Source organism: Scyliorhinus canicula, chromosome 1 (assembly GCF_902713615.1).
Source record: "Scyliorhinus canicula chromosome 1, sScyCan1.1, whole genome shotgun sequence".
In the NCBI taxonomy this organism is placed as follows: Eukaryota; Metazoa; Chordata; class Chondrichthyes; order Carcharhiniformes; family Scyliorhinidae; genus Scyliorhinus; species Scyliorhinus canicula.
Genome location: NC_052146.1, coordinates 22,565,073 through 22,582,048, shown reverse-complemented (window position 1 = coordinate 22,582,048; position 16,976 = coordinate 22,565,073). Strand labels below are relative to the sequence as shown.

At 47.3% G+C, this 16,976-nt stretch overlaps 1 protein-coding gene across 2 annotated transcripts in view; it reads right to left on the bottom strand.

Moving 5' to 3' along the window:
- Window positions 1-16,976, bottom strand: part of LOC119978852 (sodium- and chloride-dependent GABA transporter 1-like) — a 224,618-nt gene that overhangs the window by 152,614 nt on the left and 55,028 nt on the right. Inside the window, exon 1 of one of the 2 annotated variants that reach the window (XM_038820786.1) lies at window positions 8,412-8,756. The exons of the other annotated variant lie outside the window; for it this stretch is intronic. Within the exon in view, the coding sequence (XP_038676714.1) occupies window positions 8,412-8,649 (238 nt within the window). The 5' untranslated portion in view covers window positions 8,650-8,756. Of the gene's footprint in view, window positions 1-8,411; window positions 8,757-16,976 lie in introns of those variants that run through there. 2 annotated transcript variants of the gene reach the window in all.

Genomic DNA, 16,976 nt, shown 5'->3' with positions numbered 1-16,976 from the left:
AAAAATGCAGGGGTGTGTTTTGAAGTTCCCTGTTTTAGGTGATCCTAGGCTTTTGAAACTCATAGTTTATAGTGATGCGTCCTATGCAAATTTATGTGATGGAGTTTCAAGCGCAGGAGGTTTTATAATTTTTCTTTTGGGGAACAATGGTAAATGTTGCCCTCTTGTGTGGGAAACAAAGAAAATAAGGAGAGTGGTCAAAAGCACTTTGGCTGCTGAGACATTAAGCTTATATAAAAGTCAGATATTGACAGAAATTTTGGGATTAGAGGAATTAGGTAATATACCTATTGACTGTCACATTGACAATAAATCTCTGTGGGAAAATGTGCACTCTACAAAAAGTGTCAATGAAAAGAGGTTACGGATAGACATCGCAAGTTTAAAGCAGATGTTGGACAGAGGGGAAATAACAAAAATTAAATGGGTTGACAGTAGCTATCAACTGTCAGACTGTTTCACGAAAAGAGGGGCTAGTTCACAGAAACTTTTCGATATCATGATATCTGTGAATGTTTTTTTTCTTCTAAAATAAAAAGGAGGGGAATCAGGTGTGTGTTTTAGTTTCTTGAAATTTTGTTTTTACCTAATTGTTTTTTTTTCCTCCAAGGAAGGGGAGACTGTTAAGTAATGGGTTAAGAGACATTGCAATTAGTTGTCTCATTTATGTTAAGTGTTCAATGATTGACACTGATATGTAAAAGGGGCTTCAGGTGGACTCTGGAGCTTGTGATGATTTGTAGAGTTCTGTGCAGAGTGAGTTTGAACCATTAAAGGTGTGTTGGTGAAAAGGGAGCTGAACTCTTGCTTCTTCATACCACAGCATCTAGTACATGTTAACATGGAGGACCTTAAGAACCGGTCCCGCCGGCAGAACCTAGAATTGTCGGGCTCCCGGAGGGAGCAGATGCTGGAGCATATGTGGCGGGTATGTTTGAAAAGCTGCTGGGGTAGGGGTCATTCCCCCGACCACTGGAGGTGGACAGGGCGTACTAGGCGCTTGCCAGAAAGCTGCAGGCGGGGGACCCTCCGAGGGCAATGAGGGTGAGATTCCATAGGGTCCTGGACAAGGAATGTATTTTTCTCTGCACGTGGAGTTGTAAGTGGGATAACAGCATCCTGCAGGTATACCAGGACCCGAGCGTGGCGGTGGCAAGGAAGAGGGCAGGCTTCAACCAAGTCACGGCAATTTTCTTTAAGAAGCAGGTGATGTTTGGTCTGCTGTATCCGGCACGTCTTTGGGTTACGCATCAGGACCAACATCACTATTTTGGCTCGCCCGATGAGGCACTGGACTTGAAAAAAGACTGGTCGGAGTTTGAGACCTTCGGACTTAGTGACAATATGTTGTCCTATATTGGGCCCTTTTTCCTTTTCGGTGAGGGTGTTTTTTGGTGAGGTTTGTTTTTTCTGTTGTTAAATTGGCTCTGCCTTCTTGTATTGTTTTGTGTCAGTCATTTTTGGAGCTCTGTTTAGGGGAGAAGGAAAGGGTGGGGGGGGGGGGGGGGGGGGGGTGGAAGTTGATGCTCCATTTCGTTTTTGGTTCTTTTTCTGGGTAGATGTTGGCAATATTCCTTTAGTGTTTTATCTTGTGTTTTTTTTTACTGATGTGCACTTTTGTGCAATGGAAACAGGCATGTCTGAGTTTTGGTGGGTGGTGCTTTTGTTTTTTGTGTTTTCTTGTTGCGGGTTTTTGGATGAAGGAATTTGTTTACAGGAATGGGGAAGGGAACAAGGGGTGGGAGATTTCTTGGCGCCAGAGGCGGGAGTCGCCAAGCTAGCTGGGTGAGCGAGCTCATGGAAGCACAGTGGGAGGGGGGGGGGGGGGGGGGGGGGGGGGGGGTTGTACATGCCTGGTTTATTAGCTGGGTTGGGATTTAGAGTAGCGTTGTTGGGGGTGGGGGGGGGGTTCTGCTGATGTGGGAGGGACTTCGATGGAAGGTCACTGAGCGGGTTGGGGGTAGGGAGCGACGCAGGGCGGGCCGTAGGAAGTGCGGCACATGGCTTAGAGGCGGGCCCAAGAAAGGGGATGGCTGACTGGTAGGTGGGGGGGTGCACTTTGCCCCACAACTAAGCTGGTCATCTGGAATGTTCGGGGCCTAAATGGACCAGTAAAGAGGGCACATGTGTTTGTGCACCTGAGGGGACTGAAGGCGAACATGGTGATGCTGCAGGAGGCGCATCTTAAAGAAGTGGATCAGGTCAGGTTGAGGAAAGGTTGGATTAGTCAGGTTTTCCACTCTGGGCTGGATTCAAAGACAAGAGGGGCTGCGATTCTGATTAACAAGCGGATGGCATTGGAGGTGGGGAGGATAGTCTCGGATGTGGGAGGTCACATATCATGGTTAGTGGCAAGCTGCAGTGTATGAAGGTAGTGCTGGTCAACGTATACGCACCAAATTGGGGCAATGGGGATTTTATAAAGCGGGTGCTGGGGAAGATTCTGGACCTGGATTCGCACAGACTGATTATGGGAGGGAATTTCAACACGGTTATTGATCCTGGACCAGTCATGTTCGAGAATGGGCAAGGTGCCAGCAATGGCAGAGCAGCTGAAAGGGTTCATGGAGCAGATGGGGGTGGGCGGGGGTGGATCCTTGTAGATTTAGGCAGCCGAGGGCAAAGGAATTTTCTTTTTTCTCCCAGATAGGTTTCTTTGTTGTGGGTAGGGCCCTATTGGCATGAGCAGTGGGCACGGGGTTGTTGGCGATTACGATCTCGGACCATGCTCAGCACTGGGTGGACCTGCAGATGGCAAGCAGCGCCCACAATGGAGGTTGGATGTGGGGCTGTTGCGGGACAAAGCGGTCTGAGAGAGGCTGAGGAAGCGCATGCTGAACTACCTGCAGGCAAACGATACATGGAGGTCTCAGCAGCGGTGGTTTGGGAAGCACTAAAGGCAGTGGTGAGAGGAGAGCTGATCTCAATCCGGGCTCACAGAAACGGACCGACTGGTAAAAGAGATTCTACGAGTTGATAGGAGGTATACGGAGGCTCCAGAGGCCGGGCTTTTAAGGGAACGCCAGAGGCTACAGGCGGAATTTGGTTTGTTAACCACTGGGAGGCCAGTGAAAGAGCTCAGAAATGTGAAGGGGGTGATTTATGAGCACGGGGAGGCCAGCAGGATGCTTGCACATTAGCTCAGAAAGAGGAAGGCAGTTAGGGAAATAGGGAAAGTTATTGACATGGATGGGAACTTAGTTGGGGACTCGGCAGGGGTGAGCAAGACCTTTTATAGCAGGTTGTATAGGTCGGAACCCCCTGCGGGGTCGAAGGGGATGAGGCACTTTTTGGATGGCTGACTTTCCCAAAGGTGGATGGGGAGCTGGTAGAAGGGCTGGGGGCCCCTGATTGGGCTGGAGGAGATAGTGGAGGGTCTGAAGGCCATGCAGTCAGGCAAGGCCCCGGGATCGGACAGGTACCCAGTCAAGTTCTATAAAAGGTGCTCTGGAATATTGGGGCCGGTGCTGATGAAGGTCTTTAACGAGGCCAAAGAAAGAGGGGTTCGGCCCCAGACGATGTCACAGGCCATGATCTTGCTCATTCTGAAAGGGACAAGGACCCAGAGCTATGTGGGTCTTACAGGCCGACTTTCTTCATGAACGTAGATGCCAAACGTCTGTCCTCTAGGATTGAGGACTGTGTACCGGACGTTATAGTGGAGGATCAGACTGGGTTCATTTAGGGCAGGCAGCTGGTGGCCAAAGTAAGAAGGCTGCTAAACGTGATCATGATGCACCCGGAAGGTAGGGAAGTTGAGGAGGTGGTTGCAATGGACGCCGAAAAAACCTTTGAGCGGGATTACTTATGGAAGGTGCTGGAGCGATTAGAGTTTGGAAGGGGCTTGGTTGACTGGGTTAAGTTGCTGTACCGGGCTTCGGTTGCTAGTGTACGGACAAACAGGACTACTTTCGACTATTTCAGGCTGCACTGGGGGACGAGACATGGATGCCCCCTCTCCCCACTGCCGTTTGCACTGGCTGTAGAGCCGCTGGCAATTGCTCAGAGGGCTTCAAGGGGTTGGTCTGGGGGCAGGGGGGGGGGGGGGGGGGGGGGCGGGTGAGGCGTCACAGAGTCTCGCTGAATGTGGATAACCTACTGCTGTATATCTCAGACCGAATGGAGGGGATGGAAGAAATTATGGGAATTCGGCCAGTTTTCAGGGTGTAAGCTCAATATGGGGAGAGCGAGATGTTTGAGGTCCAGGCGAGGGGTCAGGAGAGGCAACTGCGGTAGGAGACAGTTTCAGGTACCTGGCGAGGGGTTGGGACAGGCTACATAAATTGAACTTGGTCTGGTTGGTGGACCAGATGAAGGAGGATTTCCAGAGATGGGATGCGCACCTGTGGTCTTTGGCGGGCAGAGTGCAGTCAGTAAAAATGACAGTCCTTCTGAGATTCCGGTTCATCTTCCAATGCCTCCCCATCTTCATTCTGTGGTCCATTTTTAAGCAGATCAATAAGATTATCGTAGGCTGGAGGGCCAAGCCACCACGGGTGGAAAGGGCAATGCTTGAGTGGAGTCGGGGGGAGGGAATGGAGAGCTGGCACTGCCGAATTTCAGCAATACTACTGGGCAATAACATAGCCATGGTGAGGAGGAGAAGAATGAGCCGGCGTGGGTGCTCATGGAGGCGGCTTCTTGTAAGGGCACAAGTCTGGGGGGTGTTGGTAACGGCGCCTCTGCCAATCCCACCAGCATGGTACTCCACCAGTCCATGATGGTGGCGGCCCCGAGTGTCTGGGGGCAGCGGAGGAGTCATGTGGAAGCAGAGGGGGTGGGTTGGTGTGGTCCCCAATCTGCAATAACCATCCGTTTGCCCCGGGGAGGATGGACAGGGGGTTCTGAATTTGGCGGAGAGCGGGGTTTGAGAGGATGGGGAACTTGTTCCTAAAAGGAAGCTTCACGAGTATGAGGGCGCTGGAGGAGAAGTTTGCATTGGCAGGGGGGGAAATTAATTCCGATATTTACAGGTACGGGACTTTTTGTGGAAGCAGGTACCAACCTTCCCACTCCTGCCGCTAAGGGGGATTCGGGATAGGGTGGTCTCTGAAGGATGGATAGGAGAGGGAGCATCTTGGACATATATAAAGAGCTTATGGGTTCGGAGGAGACGCAGACCGAGGAGCTTAAGCAAAGTGAGAGGAGGAACTGGGGGGTGGGGGAAAGAGATAGAGGAGGGCCTCTGGACGGACGAGTTGGTCGGGTCAACGCAACTGCAACATGTGCCAGGCTCAGCCTGATCCAATTTAAGGTCATTCACCGGGCTCACATGACAGTGATCCAGATGAGCAGATTCTTTCGGATGGAGGACAGGTGTGTGAAGTGGGGTGGGCAGCGAACCATGTCCATATATTTTGGGCATGTCCAAAACTGAGAGGGTTTTTGGCAGGGGTTTGCCGATACCATGTCCATGGTGTTAAACACAAGGGTGGCAATGAGTCCAGAGGTGGCTATTTTCGGGATGTCACAGGATCCGGGAATCCAGGAGAAAGAGGCAGACGTTCTGGCCTTCCTTCCCCGGAGGCGGATATTACTAGCACGGAGGGGCTCAAAGCCCCCGAAATCAGGGATCTGGCTTTCGGACATGGCTGGCTTCCTCTGCCTGGAGACAATGAAGTTCGCCATGAGTGGGTCTCTATTAGGGTTCGCCCGGAGGTGGAACCATTGTCAAGATTAGGCGGGTAAGCAATGGCAGGATGTGTGGGAGACGGAAGCAGTATTTGCACTATGTTTATCTTTTCCTTGTTATGTACATTGTTGATGTTACAATGCCAAAGAAATACCTCAATAAAAATGTTTTATTAAAAAAAGACTGGAAAGTCTAGAAAATGACTTGAGTAAAAAAAATACATTTTCATTTGATGGTAATCAAAACAATGAAACAAAAAAATTTGTTGTGGGAAAGTGTGAGGAAGATAATTTTGCAACTGGTTGTTAATCAGACAGTTTCCAGAACATCATGAAACGGAGGCGTGTAATGCAAATCTGATGGGAAGAGGAAATCTCAGGCCACCAATGGACAGGTAGTGTAAATTTTCTTTTCTATGCAAGCAGCATCAAACTTTTTTTTAGTGTTACTGGCAGTACAGGTGCATAAAGATTAACAGAGGATATCAATGGTCAGTGGGAATTTCAGCAAGATCTTTGAATCATAGGGTACAGGAGGAGGTCACTTGGCCCATGCCAACTCTTTGAAAATGCAGTCAAATTAGTCCACCTCTTCGTATCCCGACCCCGAGTCACTGTCCGTGTGGAGTTTGCACATTCTCCCCGTATCTGCGTGGGTGTCACCCCAACAACCCAAAGATGTGCTGGTTATGTGGATTGGCCATGCTAAATTGCCCCTTAATTGGATACTCTAAATTTATTTATTTTTTTAAAGAAAAAAATATATGAGTCCATCTCCTCGTTTTGTACCTGATAATTCTGCAAATTTTTCCTTTTAAAGCATTTGTCCAATTTTCCTTTTGAAAAGTTACCATTTAATTTGCTGCCATCACCCTTTCAGGCAGTGTATTTCAGATAATTACTTCATCTCTCCTCCCCCAACCCCGTTTCTTTCGTCAATTATCTTATAAATGGTATCTGATTTTAAAACTCTCCTGCCAGTGGCAACCGGTTCTCCTCATTTATTCTCACCAAGTCCTTGGTGGTGAGGGGGGATGTCAAAAGTTTCATTTAAAACAGACCTTCTTAACTGAGCAAACCAGTGCAACTAATTTGTAGAATGGAGAAAAAAGAAATATAAGGAATTACATAATCTGCCTAATTGACTCTCTTGAACAGTGGGCTGATCTAAAGACCTCCTAGTTTCTCACACCAGAGCCCAGGACAATCTAATAGGGCCAAATGTCTATTGTGGCAAAGTTAAACATCTACCACTCTAGTACAGCCATTTTCAAAGCCGGATGTCAGGAGGGTCGCGGAGCCGTCCAACGCAGAATTCCTGATTACGGGAATTAATGCGCAACAGGTGCAGCAACCGTTTTTAAAAAATGACTGCCACGACTGGCTTTCAGAATGTGGTATGGGCACGCTGCGCATTCTTGCCCGCTCAACAGTGTGCAGACCCAGAGTCCAGCAAGAAACACCGCCTCCTCCTGACATCAGCACGCTGACCCATGGAAGTTTTTTTTTAATTCAATGCAGTCTTCCTGGCTGAAGCAGCAGAGAGCAAGTCGCACGTTCGAATACTGACATTATGTGCTGGGCCCGATTATGATTCCTCCATTTTGCCAGCAGCAAATAAGCAATTAAATAAATGGATTGTAATAAAAAGTGATCCAAAACCTGCTGGAGAGAGTGGCGAAAGAGAGTCCACAACAGGACAAAGCAGTGCTGGTGTGATCTCCAGGACCTCTAACGAACAATCCATACAGACATGTAACATAATATTTCTTGTCACAGGTAGGCTTACATTAACACTGCAATGAGGTTATTGTGAAAAACCCCTAGTCGACACATTCCAGCGCCTGTTTGGCTACACAGAGAGAGAATTCAGAACATCCAATTCACCTAACAGCATGTCTTTTGGACTGGTGTGGGATGAAACTGGAGCACCCGAAGGAAACCCACTCAGACACAAGGAGAACGTGTGGACTCTGCACAGTGACCCAAGCCGGGACCAAACTTTGTACCCTGGCACTGTGACAAAGCAAGTGAAATCTTGAGGACCAAGCAGGCTCACTTGTCGCATTAAAAAGGGAAGCAAAAATGCTGGGCAGCAACGGTCGACTGGCTGGCTGAAATGGGTAAAAGAAAAGTTTGAAAAACACTGTTCTAGAACCTGGTTCAGGTTGACCAATTTGATTAAGACTTCTCCACTCCTGGCCTGTCCATTTCCCAACAATACAGGAGGAGTTGGAATAAATGGTCAGTTGTAGGTTGGCAAACTGTAACTATTGGGAGTGCCACAAGGATCATTGTTGGGACCTCAACTATTTCTGATTCATGTTAATAATTTGGTTGAAGGCTCAATTCGATCAGCCATGATCTTATTGATTGGTGGAGCTGGCTTGGTGGGCCGAATTGGTTTACTCCTGTTCCCATGTCTTATGATCATAATTAAACATGTTGTCCCATAGCAAGTCCCATTCCTATCTTCTTTCTACTCCCATGTTTCCTCTAATACACCAACTCAAAATCATCACGGTCAAAGCTCCAAGCCTGAAAAGGATGTCCTTTAGTCCTATAGCACTGGGCCCCATGTACATTCTCTCCTGCATTTATTCAGCATCAGGCTACTTCCCTCTTTAAAATGATATTCAAACCCCGCTAGCTTCCAGCCTGCTCTGCATCTTGTGAAGGGCATCAAGAGTAGGTGAAGCATTGAGCAGTTTCCTTTAAGGCATCGAAAAGCAATACCGGTTCTTATTGGCTAATCTGTTAGCCCGGCTCCTGTCGCTTACCTCCCCCGCTCCTGTAACACAGATACGGGAACCTCCAGACGTTTCCCAGCCCCACCGCATTGCCCACACAGGCCAGCGTGAACTCGAGCTGGCGGCTCCACGTCCCTCTGCCTCGCCGGGGGGTCGAGGGCGACCAGGGGAGCTGTTGAGACGGAGCCTCCGCCTCCCTGTCCGGCTGCAGTCTCTCTTTCTCCGCTACCATGGCCCCTTCGTCCGTATTCTGGGTTCCGTGACCCATTGTGTCTGTTCTCCCTCCCTCTGTGGGTCAGTGAATCAGCAGCCACGAGGAGAGGAGAGGCTGACACGCTGTAAACCTCAGAGCTCTCACCGGCTTTTATACATCAATTTCCTCTCTCAACTCCTCCTTTCAGCCCCACACCTCATCAATACCTCCCGCCCAATCACTTGATCGTGAGGGAGGAACTCAGGAGAGTCTCTATCCTGCTTCTGTCTTTCTGCTTAAATAATCAGATATTCACACTACTCCTGAACTTTAAACAGCCTTACTGTTAACTCCTCTGATCTTAATGTCGTTTGTCACCCAGGAGCTAACAAGTGGCAAGTTACAATTCGGGCTAAACATCAAAACCTTGATCCCCGATCATGCATTTCTGCGACCAGTGGGTGCCCGTTGCACTGAAGGTCTTTTTAATATAAAAAATGTATATTAAATGTATTATCACAAGTAGGCTTACATTAACACTGCAATGAAGTTACTGGGAAAATCCCCATGTCACCACATTCCGGTGCCTGTTTGGGTACACTGACGGAGAATTCAGAATGTCCAATTCAGTACGTCTTTCGGGACTTGTGGGAGGAAACCCACGCAGACACGGGGAGAACGTGCAGACTCCGCACAGACAGTGACCCAGCAGGGAAACGAACCTGGGACCCTGGAGCTGTGAACCAACAGTGCTAACCACTGTGCTACATACTGCACACAGCTGCACCTCCTTTTCCACAAACATAGTTGCAGAAGAGGCAGTAGTCAGGCTGCCATGTTGTTATTAATTGTGTACATTTTTCTGACTGAAATACTCCCCAATTAAATATTAGGAAGACCGAAGCCATAGTTTTGACCTTCTTTGCCCCAGACACCAACTCCATCCCTCACTGATAACAGTCTGAGACTGAACCAGTCTGTTTGCAATCTGGTATCATATTTGACGCGGAGATGATCTCACATTTCAACCATCACAAGACTGCCTAATTCCGCCTCCATAACCTTGACCAACTTTTTCCATGTCTCAGCTTATCTGCTGCTGAAACCATCATTTATGCCTTTGCTCTAGACTTGACTTTTTCAATCCACTCCGGCTGGTCTCCCACAGTGGGCTAAATCGCTGGCTTTTAAAGCAGACCAAGGCAGGCCAGCCTGTACCAGCCGTACCAACCTCCCCGAACAGGCGCTGGACTGCGGCGACTAGGGGCTTTTCACAGTAACTTCATTTGAAGCCTACTTGTGACAATAAGCGATTTTCGTTTTCACACTCTATCTATCTTCTATCTTAACTTGAAGCAAGTCCCGTTCACCAACCATCCCTGTGCTTAATGACTTACATTGGCTACGGCTGAAACAAGAAACATCTTGATTTTAAAATTCTTATCCCTGATCCAGCCTTGACAGCATCATCAATTTTACACACTCCAACATTGCATCCCCCTCCCCCCTTCAACTGCTTAGGCCCTAAGCACTGGCATTTTCTCCCTCACCTCTTCACCTTGCTCTTCTCCTTTAACACACTCTTTAATACCCATCTCTTTGACAGATTTTTGGAATCTGTGGCTTATGTTTTGTTTTAAGTGTGTTGGGATATTTAATTATGTTTATGTTTACATCAAGTTGTTCTTGATGTATGTGTATTTCATTACATTTGGGTTACACCATGCATACAATCTCTGCCACTTGACCAGTTTTGACTCAAATTCCAGGTTCTTGAACCTTGGCTCCATGGTAGGACTCTTGCATCACGAGTCAGAACACAAAATGGATTCCATCCTCACTTCAGAGACTTCAAAACTGCAAGATAATAAGACATAGGAGCAGAATTAGGCCATTCAGCCCTTTGAATCTGCTCTGCCATTCAATCATGGCTGATTGGGAATGAGAAACCTTTCTCCTGCTTTCTCTCTGTAACCCTGGTCTCCTTATCAAAAACATACCCAACTCTGTCTTGAAGACACTCGTGACTTGGCCTCCACAGATTTCTTCTGCCTGAAGAAATTCCTCCTCATTTCAGTTTTAGAGGATTGCTCCTCCCATCGGAGGCCGTGCCTTCAGGTTCTAGTCTCTCCTACTAGTGGAAACATCTTCTCCAGGTGTCCACTCATAGCTAAGCCTCTCATTATTCTATAAGTTCCAGTAAGATCCCCCCTCATCCTTCTAAACTCCATTGAGTACAGACCCAGAGTCCTCAACCACTCCTCATATGACAAACCCTTCATTCCAGGGATCATTCTTGTGAACCTGATCTAGTCCCCCTGAAAGACCAGCACATCATCCCTTGGATACGGGGCCCAAAACTGCTCACAATTTTCCAAAAGCGGTCTGACCAGAGCCTTATACAGTCTTAGCAGTAGATCCCTGCTCGTTTATTATAGCCCTCTCAAAATGAATGTCAAATTTGCATTTGTCTTCCTAACTTCCACTGAACCTGCATCTTAACTTCAAAGGAATCTTGAACTAGGACTCCCAGGTCCCTTTGTGCTTCAGATTTCCGATGCCTTTCCCCATTTAGAAAATAATCTATGCTTCTATTTTTTCCTAGTAAAGTGCAAAAACCTCACACTTTTCCACATTGTGCAAAGAAGTGGCAGATGGAATACAATCTCCCAGCCTGTCCAGGTCCTTCTGCAGCTTCTTCGTTTCCTCAACACTACCTGTCCCTCTACATATCTTTGTATCATCTGCAAACTTAGCAAGAATGCCCTCAGTTCCTTCTTCCAGATCGTTAATGTAAATTGTGAATAGCTGTGGTCCCAACACTGACCTGTGCAGAACACTGCTAGTCACTGGCTGCCATCCTGAAGAAGATCCCTACTATCCCAACTCTCTGCCTTCTGCCAGTCAGCCAATCCTTTATCCATGCCAGTACCTCGTCCCTAACACCATGGGCTCTTATCTTATTTAGCAGCCTCCTGTAAGGCACCTTCGGCCTTCTGGAAATCCAAATAGATCATGTCCACTGGCTCTCCTTTGTCTAACTTCCTCGGTACCTCCTCAAAGAACTCTTTTTAAAAATAAATTTAGAGTACCCAATTATTTTCTTTTTCCAATTAAGGGGAACTTTAGCGTGGGCAATTCACCTACCCTGCACATCTTTGGGTTGTGAGAGTGAAACCCACGCAGACATGGGGAGAATGTGCCATCTCCACATGGACAGTGACCTAGGGCCGGGATTCGAACCCGGGTCCTCAGTGCCAGAGGCAGCAGTGTTAACCACTGTGCCACCCTCTCCTCAAGAGCTCTTAACAGATTTGTCAGGCATGACCTTTCCCTTACGAAGTCATGTTGACTCAGCCTTATTTTACCACGCACGTCCAAGTACTCTGCAATCTCATCCTTAATAATGGACTCTAAATGTTTACCAATGACCAAAGTCAGGCTAACCAGCCTATGATTTCCTGTCTTCTGCCTCCCTCCCTTACAGGGTGTTGCAATAATTATTTTTCAGTCCTCTGGGACCCTCCCGTCCTCCAGATTTTCCTGACAGATCACTACCAATGCCTCCACAATCTCCTCAGATATCTCCTTCCGATCTGGGGTACAGCCCATCCGGTCTGGGTGATTTATCCACCAGCAAATCTTCCAGCTTCCACAGCACCTTATCCTTGGTAAAGGCCACTACACTCACCTCTGCCCCGAGGGCATGCCATTGGTGTCTTTCACCATGAAGACTGATGCAAAGTACCTATTTGGTTCCTCTGACATTTATGTTCCTCATTACTTCTTCTCCAGCCTCAATTTACGGGCGACACGATAGCACAGTGTTTAGCATAGTTATTTCACAGCTCCAAGGTCTCAGATTCGATTCTGGGCTTGGGTCAATGTCTGTGCGAAATCTGTACGTTCTCCCCATGTCTGCGTGGGTTTCCTCCGGGTGCTCTGGTTTCCTCCCACAGTTCAAAGATGTGTAGGTTAGGCGGATTAGCCGTGATAAATTACCCTTAGTGTCTAAAAAGTAAGGTGGGGTTATTGGGTTACGGGTATAAGGTGGAGGCTTAAGTAGGGTGCTCTTTCCAAGAGTCGGTGCAGACTTGATGGGCCGAATGACCTCCTTCTGCACTGTAAAAAAAAAAATTCTATGATTTTCCAGTGATCCAGCCTCATTTTCCACTCGGATCCCCAGATACCTAAAACTGGATCCATTTTTAAGTGCTCCAAAGTCCATTCTTGCCTCTCTGTTACCTTTAATATATCGGGAAAAAAATCTTGCAATCTTTACTAGCTAGCTTACACTTATTTCATCTTCTCCCCCCTTATTGCTTTTTTAGTTGTCCTCTGCTTGTTTTTAAAGGTTTCCCAATCCTTTGTCTTCCCACTAATCGTCACCACATTTTATGCTTTTTCTGGCCACAGATCTGCTCCTCCACCGCTCCCCCCCTCCATAATTGTCAACAACGCCTTTGCCACCCCCGAAGGGGAAACAACTTTGGCTTAGATTGGTCAAGTTTCAGGTTCAAAACACAATTCAAATCTCCCCTCAAAATCAGCTGTTGCATGTCCAAATCCGATATTGTGGCCAATAATCTCCTCATAAATGCTACACTGTCTCAATTTGAGGCATATATATTCACCAGCACCACTTCACTGAGCTAAATCGCTGGCTTTTAAAGCAGGCCAGCAGCACGGTTCGATTCCCGTACCAGCCTCCCCGGACAGGCGCCGGAATGTGGCGACTAGGGGTTTTTCCACAGTAACTTCATTGAAGCCTACTCGTGACCAGAAGCGATTTTCATTCATTCATTTCATTTCACTTCCTGCTTCCCGGATCCTGTGTCCTGCTAGAAAACGGTCCCTCTTATAAAAATTGCCACTCTCTGGGCTCTGCTATTGAAGCTTGACTGGAACACCTGGCTCACCCAAACCTTCCATAGCCTTGTCGGATCCCTCAACCACAGGTGGGTCTCCTATAAAAGCCACCACATCGGCCCTTAAATTCGTCAGAAAACGCTCGATCATTTCACTGGGCCCCCAGACCTCTAACGTTCGAAGTGACTGTTCTGGTCGGGGGGGTCCATCACCTCCGCTCCCCCTCTCAAATCAGTGATTTCCACTATGAGGAAATGTCCTGTTCTCACTCCAAATTGCTAGACCAAAGGCACACCCAAGATGGCTACCAACCCCACTCATAAAGGTGAGACAAAGAAAAACGCCTGGTCACTGTTAGCACTCCCCCTCCCCCAACTTAAAAACCTGCAGAGCTACCAAAGAACAATTCTCCCTCTTTGCTAACCTCCTCCCCCCACCAAAAACATCTAGGCTCATCGAAACCCATCTAAACCAGGTCCCACTGGCCGCAGCCTCTGACCCCACCTCACTTCCATTCACTAGCTGAGACCTAACTGCTAGTGAGGTAGCCCCCCGCTAAGGCACACACCTAAAGAAAAAAATAAGGGAAGCTCCCCTACCGGCCTTCTTCCACAGCAAAGGAATAACTCAAACAAAAGCCCTTGTAAATCTCAACATCTGACCATGGGCCATGTATTATCCATACTGCTGCCTTAACCATTACCACTGACTACATTGGGGAAGGATGGGGGTACCTAACAACATTAAGTGCCTCCTCAATAGATTTTGGTCTCCATCATCTCCTTTCCTTGTCTTTGAAAATGCTTTTTGAATTAGTGTGCCATTGCCCCAGTCAGCGTTTCCACTGTGAAACGAGGGGCCACACCAGCCGAGGTCATCCCTGCCATCTTCCCTCCCAAAGAGCTTTGGGGGCATGAGGGAAAAAGTCTCTACATTTATATTATGTTGTAATTTTGTTCATGACAAACTCAACTGCTGCTTGATTGTAATATTTAAAAACTTAGTTCCATCCATTATATAATCGGGAGAAACGTTTAAAAGGCAGGTGACTCCCAGATGGCAAGTTTTTAAAGAATAAATTTCGAATAGTCAATTATATTTTTCCAATTTGGTGTGGCCAACTCACCTAACCCTAACCATCTTTGGGTTGTGGGGATGAAACCCACGCAAATACGGGTAGAATGTGCAAACTCTACACAGACAGTGACACGGGGCCGGGATCAACCCAGGGCCCTCATCGCTGTAGGCAGCAGTGCTAACTACTGCACCACCATGCTGCCTCCCAGGTGGCAAGTTTAATGAATAAGGCAGGAATATCCAGCAGCATTGGACAGGCAATTGACAGAAACACACTTTGTGTGGCATTAGTGCCCACTTTCTTTTGAGTTTAGGAGCGGGATGTCTTGCAGTTATACAGGGCCTTGGTGAGGCCACACCTTGAGTATTGTGTGCAGTTTTGGTCTCCTAGTTTGAGGAAGGACATTCATGCTATTGAGGGTGTCCAGCGAAGGTTCACCAGACTTATTCCCGGGATGGCAAGACTGACATATGAAGAAAGACTGGATTGACTGGAGTTTACAAAAAAAAGAAAGGGGATCTTATAGAAACATAAACTCCTGATGGGGGTGAACAGGCTAGGTGCAGGAAGAATGTTCCCAATGATGGGGACATCAAGAACTAGGGGTCACAGCCTAAGAATAAGGGGTAAGCCATTCAGGACTGAGATGAGGAAGAACTTCTTCTCTCAGAGAGTTGTGAACTTGTGGACTTCTCTACCACAGAAAGCTGTTGGGGCCAGTTGGTTGAATAAATTCAAGAGGGAGCTGGCTAAAGGGATCAAGGGGTAAGGAGAGAAAGTGTGAGTGGGATACTGAATTTTCATGATCAGCCATGATCATATTGAATAGTGGTGCAGGCTCGATGGGCCGAATGGCCTACTCTTGCACCAATTTTCTAATTCCCATGCAATTGGGGCACCATTCTAATGTCAATAGCAAGCTAGGGTGTGGTTTCTTTAAGGTAGGATCGTCAAACTTTCCAAATTACTGGATGCTCGTGAAGTAGGCATGGCTCGAGCTTAGCCTCCTACAATCTGGGTGATCTTGGCACTTTAAGTGTAAGGTCCCCCCCCCCCCCCCCCCACCCACTTCATAACATTACTGACTGCTGTTCAGAGAAGAAATGGCCACCGCCTACTTCTGGGACAGGCGTAGGGAATTTTAAATTGGCACACCAACAACCTACAGAATGCTTGTATTTGAATTAAATGGCTGTCAAATGAATGGTGCAGACATGAACCTAGGCTTTCTTGATTGGGGAAGCCTCTCCAGTTTGAATCAGAACTTCATTCATCATGGAGGTGTCCTCCCAACCCCATTCAAAATGTCAGTGCAGGATCAGTTGGGGCTGCTGCGGAGTTTGAGGGCTCACCATTAGGGAGTAATGCTGAACAGGCCTGGTAACCATTAACAGTAAACCTTGGAGAAAAAGTACATCCAAAACGGTAATACCTGACATATGTACTTTTCTTGAACAAGCTGTTAGAAAAGCTGGTATTATACAAGCTGAACGGTGGGACAGAATAGAAAAAGATATGCACAACAGACCCTGTGTGCGTGTGTGGTTATATAAGTGGCCTGCCAGGAACAAAGGAAAAGACAGCCTCTCTATCTGATCTGCTTACAAATGCTGTTTGTTTTCAGGCTAAAATGCTAATTCTGGAGCCCATGCACAGAAATACATCAGGGAGAATTGCACTCATACCACTTGGAAAAATTCCTTGGGTTTCTGTGCTAGCATCTGATTTTGGGCACATGGGCCAAGCTGATGACCCTGCAATCTGTGTTCAAGCAGGGTGGAATAATAGGATGCACCTGCCATTGTCATTTTATTTGCAGGCATCAGTCCTTTTATGGGATAACATACATAAAGCCAACACGCTCACTCACACTTCAGAAAGGAGGGAATGTCCTGGAGATAATGTCTATCTTGGCCAATTGGTTCACTTATGGCCAGTGATTCATCATGCGCTGATTCCAATTCTATAGATACCTCCAAGAATCCGAATCGGTGGCTGTGTCAGATCATTTTGTGAACCTGATTTTCAAACCTTGTTCACAGCAAGCCAAAAACAAAGAAACCAATTACATGATACACTGTTGGCGATAATGCTTCCCTTTTCTCAGACTAATGCTCAAGGACTAAAAATTGCATTCAAAAATATTTAAATCGAGCAGAGCATTTTAACTTTCTCAGGCTTTGTTTCAAATTTTCTCATCAAGGTTGTACTCATGTGGTGTGTGTGTGTTTTTTCCTCCTGTTCTCAATCCTGTCTCTATTGCTCGCTTTCCATTCATTTAGCCTTTCCGCCTGGTCCATTTGCTGCCTCAGCCTGTACATTCCAGCTCCACAGTTCTTCCTGGTCCACACTCATCCACATATTGCTCCCTTCCATTCATGTCATGTTCCACGGAAAACAAGGCTTCCCTTCTAGGTTCAAACAGTATCACTGAATACATCACCTGGCGAATTTT